At 46.3% G+C, this 3,133-nt stretch overlaps 1 protein-coding gene across 1 annotated transcript; it reads right to left on the reverse strand.

Annotated features, from left to right (window-relative positions):
- Positions 1-1,015: 1,015 nt before the first annotated feature.
- Positions 1,016-1,546, reverse strand: LOC149346301 (protein GVQW3-like). The gene has a single exon (XM_089541285.1). The coding sequence runs from the start codon at positions 1,544-1,546 to the stop codon at positions 1,016-1,018; it is 531 nt and encodes a 176-aa protein (XP_089397411.1).
- Positions 1,547-3,133: the final 1,587 nt, after the last annotated feature.

Genomic DNA, 3,133 nt, shown 5'->3' on the forward strand with positions numbered 1-3,133 from the left:
CTTCCGGCTGCATTTCACGGGTTTAAGAGGTGTGCTTGTGTGTGAGGCCTCGGAGTAGGAAGTGTAACTTGCTCACTGGATTACTGAACATCTTAGTCGCGCTGTGAGTACGTGGTGGCGTTCACCTAAAAATCGAGCGAATTAGCGCGTTTCCTTTTTTATAAACCATCAGAAAGCCTACACTCCATTGCTTACGAGGAACGGAACAGTGCATTACTGGCTCTTTCGCTCAGTGGACACCTCAATGGCGCTTGTCTGTCCGTGGTGGGGATGTCCACCTGCAAAAAACCGTGCTTCCTTGTAATATTTTGCGCTTAGCAGTACTAAACCACTACAATTTTGAACAGACTTCAAAACATATACCAGAAAGTTATAGTACCTGGTACAACTGAATGTGAAACTAGAATGGCACATACGAGGTCTGTTAGAGAAGTATCCGACCATTGGCCGAAGAAAAAAAAACTTGCATAACTGGGGTGGTGCAAACCTAGTCACCTTCAAAGTAGTCTACTTGGAACTCCACACACTTCTCCCAGCGGTGCTGCCATTGTGGGAAGTATTCCGAAAAGGCCCCTTTCGGAATGGAGTTAAGCTCTGCTGTCGTTGCAGCCATAATGTCCTCTCTTGTCTGAAATCGCGCAACTTTCAATGAGCTCTCGATTTTGGGAAACAGCCAGAAGTCGCAGAGCACCATATCAGGAGCGTAAGGAGTCTGCTGAACTACAGGAGTCTGGTTTTTCGCCAAAAAAGTCTAAATCAAGTGCAAGGAATGTGCAGGAGGATTGTCGTGATGGATGCGCCACTTTCCTGTTGACCTCCACTCCGGTTTCTTGCGCCGCACAACATCACGTAGGAAACGGAGGACATCCTTGTGGCACTTTTTGGTCATTGTTTGACCCTGTGGAGTGCGTACTGGTGGTGTGCCACACCAGAGGGAGTCAAAGAAAGCAGTCAAAGTCACTTTGACATTGCTGCGCACTTCACGGGCCTTCTTTAGCCTTGGTGACGTGCAATGCTACCACTGTGACGACTGGGATTTGGTTTCCGGATCGTACCCGTGCGCCCAAGACTCGTCACCAGTGATTATGATGTTGATGAAGTCAGGGTCACTGTTTGTGGAATCCAGGATGTCCTGTGAGACTTCAACACGAAGCTGATTTTGCTCCACCGTGAGCAGCTCCGGCACGGATTTCGCCGAAACCCTTTCCATAGCCAAATCTTTGGTGATAATTGAATGTGCGAAAACATTGCTCATGTCCACCTCTTGCTCAATTTCTCGGATAGTCACGCGACGGTCCCGCATCACTATTGCGTTCACTTTGGCAATAACCTGGCCATTTCGGCATGTTGATGGCAGATCGGAGCGTGGCTCCCTCTCCACCGATGTGCGGTCATCTTTAAACCAATTGTACCAGTGCTTAATCTCTGTGCTGCTCATAGCATCGTCACCGAAAGCCGTCTGAATATTCCGAATGGTTTTCACTTGGCTGTCGCCCAGTTTCTGACAAAATTTGATGCAATAGCGCTGCTCCTGTCGCTCCGCCATTTTCCTTGCAATAAAAAAACCGACGAGAGCACTGCGCACTGCCTCACTCAAATCCTGTGTCCCAGCGACGGACGCTATCGGCAGGCGGGAAAAAATTCGTGAATGCGCACGAAGGTTCAAGGTCACCTGATGCAAGCGCGCTTGTTTCATATCCATCAGGTGTTCGCAAAAAAAAAATAAAGTCGGATACTTTTCTAACAGACCTCGTATAGTGATGCTACTACAACAGTAATTCATATTATCGACATATACCGGACACTAAATTTTTAAAATTAAAATGCCAATCTTCACTTGATGCACCGCTCCCATTTTTGTTGACTTGCTAACTCTGATTAGCTCTTTTGCGCACGTTAACGCTAGTACGCTGTAATCAGCCAAATGGGAAAAGCTACTGCCAAGCTTGTATGCGATTGAGCTGCTGGTAGACGACTTGACAAATTGTTGCAAAATGTCGACATGTATATAGGGAAAAACAGCGTAACGTAGACAAAGATCCGGTACCCAGGACGCTGACTATAAGCAATAATGTGCGTATGAAGTGGGGGTTAATTGGATGGATATACGTGAGCCCATTTTACCTGCAGTGCACGTAGTCAGGCAATTAAAATCTATTATCAGCTATAATAAGTATTGGGAGGGTATACACAGGCACACATGATCTAATCGCAAAACATTGCGTAGAGGCCTGCGAAATATAGCAGCCACGCTAGTCTAGCACTGTTATGCGTTCTTATGCATGAAGAACTTTTAGAGCAGAACCTGTGTTACAGAGCCTTCCCCACCTGATTTGGCGCGTAGATCATTATTAACCAGTCACGTGACCAACCTAACCACGTGATCGCGCGCGCGCTATAATCTTTACTTTAGGCCAGGTTGGTACAATGCCCGCATGTCTAGTAATTTACCGTAGGTGTCAGACAAGAGCAAAGGATAGCCATCAGCACGGCTACAGCTCTCGCTGAGTTTAACGTATTGATAAACTATGCCTGAAAAATTTCAGACTTTTTCTATGTGGGAACAAACCCGCCATTCATACAGGTGTTAATAATTTTAATTAAAAGGCTCTGGTTAAGTAACGCATTGTTTGATTAAATCCACCGGCATTAGCTTATGTAAAGACGTTGTCCTCCTCAGTGCGGTTGGAAGTTTGCGATAACCCCGCGCACAATGGAACGTAGTCGCGTCGGTGAAGCTTAGGCTGAAAACTCAGAAAGGAGGCTGTACTTTGAAATCTTCTGTGCAAGCAAGAATAAAACTTCTTCTACAAGATATCTATAAAAAGCAATATTAGAATTTCAATTTTACGCCAACTTTCGAACAGTCGTCAATGATTCTCTTCGGCGGCCTGATCTGTACAGTCGTCAATGATTCTCTTCGGCGGCCTGATCTGGGTCGTAGTAGGCTTACGTACCGGAAGATGCAGTAAAATATACAAGCACCCTGACAGAGCGCCATGGTAAACCACTACTATGACATGAAAGTACGCAGAATTATCCTCACCGAACAAGGGGCCGTTTCACAAAGACAGCACAGATTCAAAGCTGCAAGTCGATACGCGGCTTCCCTCTCCCAGGCCTAGGCGAGGTT

Source organism: Amblyomma mixtum, chromosome 4, assembly GCF_055824585.1.
Source record: "Amblyomma mixtum isolate Tamu chromosome 4, ASM5582458v1, whole genome shotgun sequence".
In the NCBI taxonomy this organism is placed as follows: domain Eukaryota; kingdom Metazoa; phylum Arthropoda; class Arachnida; order Ixodida; family Ixodidae; genus Amblyomma; species Amblyomma mixtum.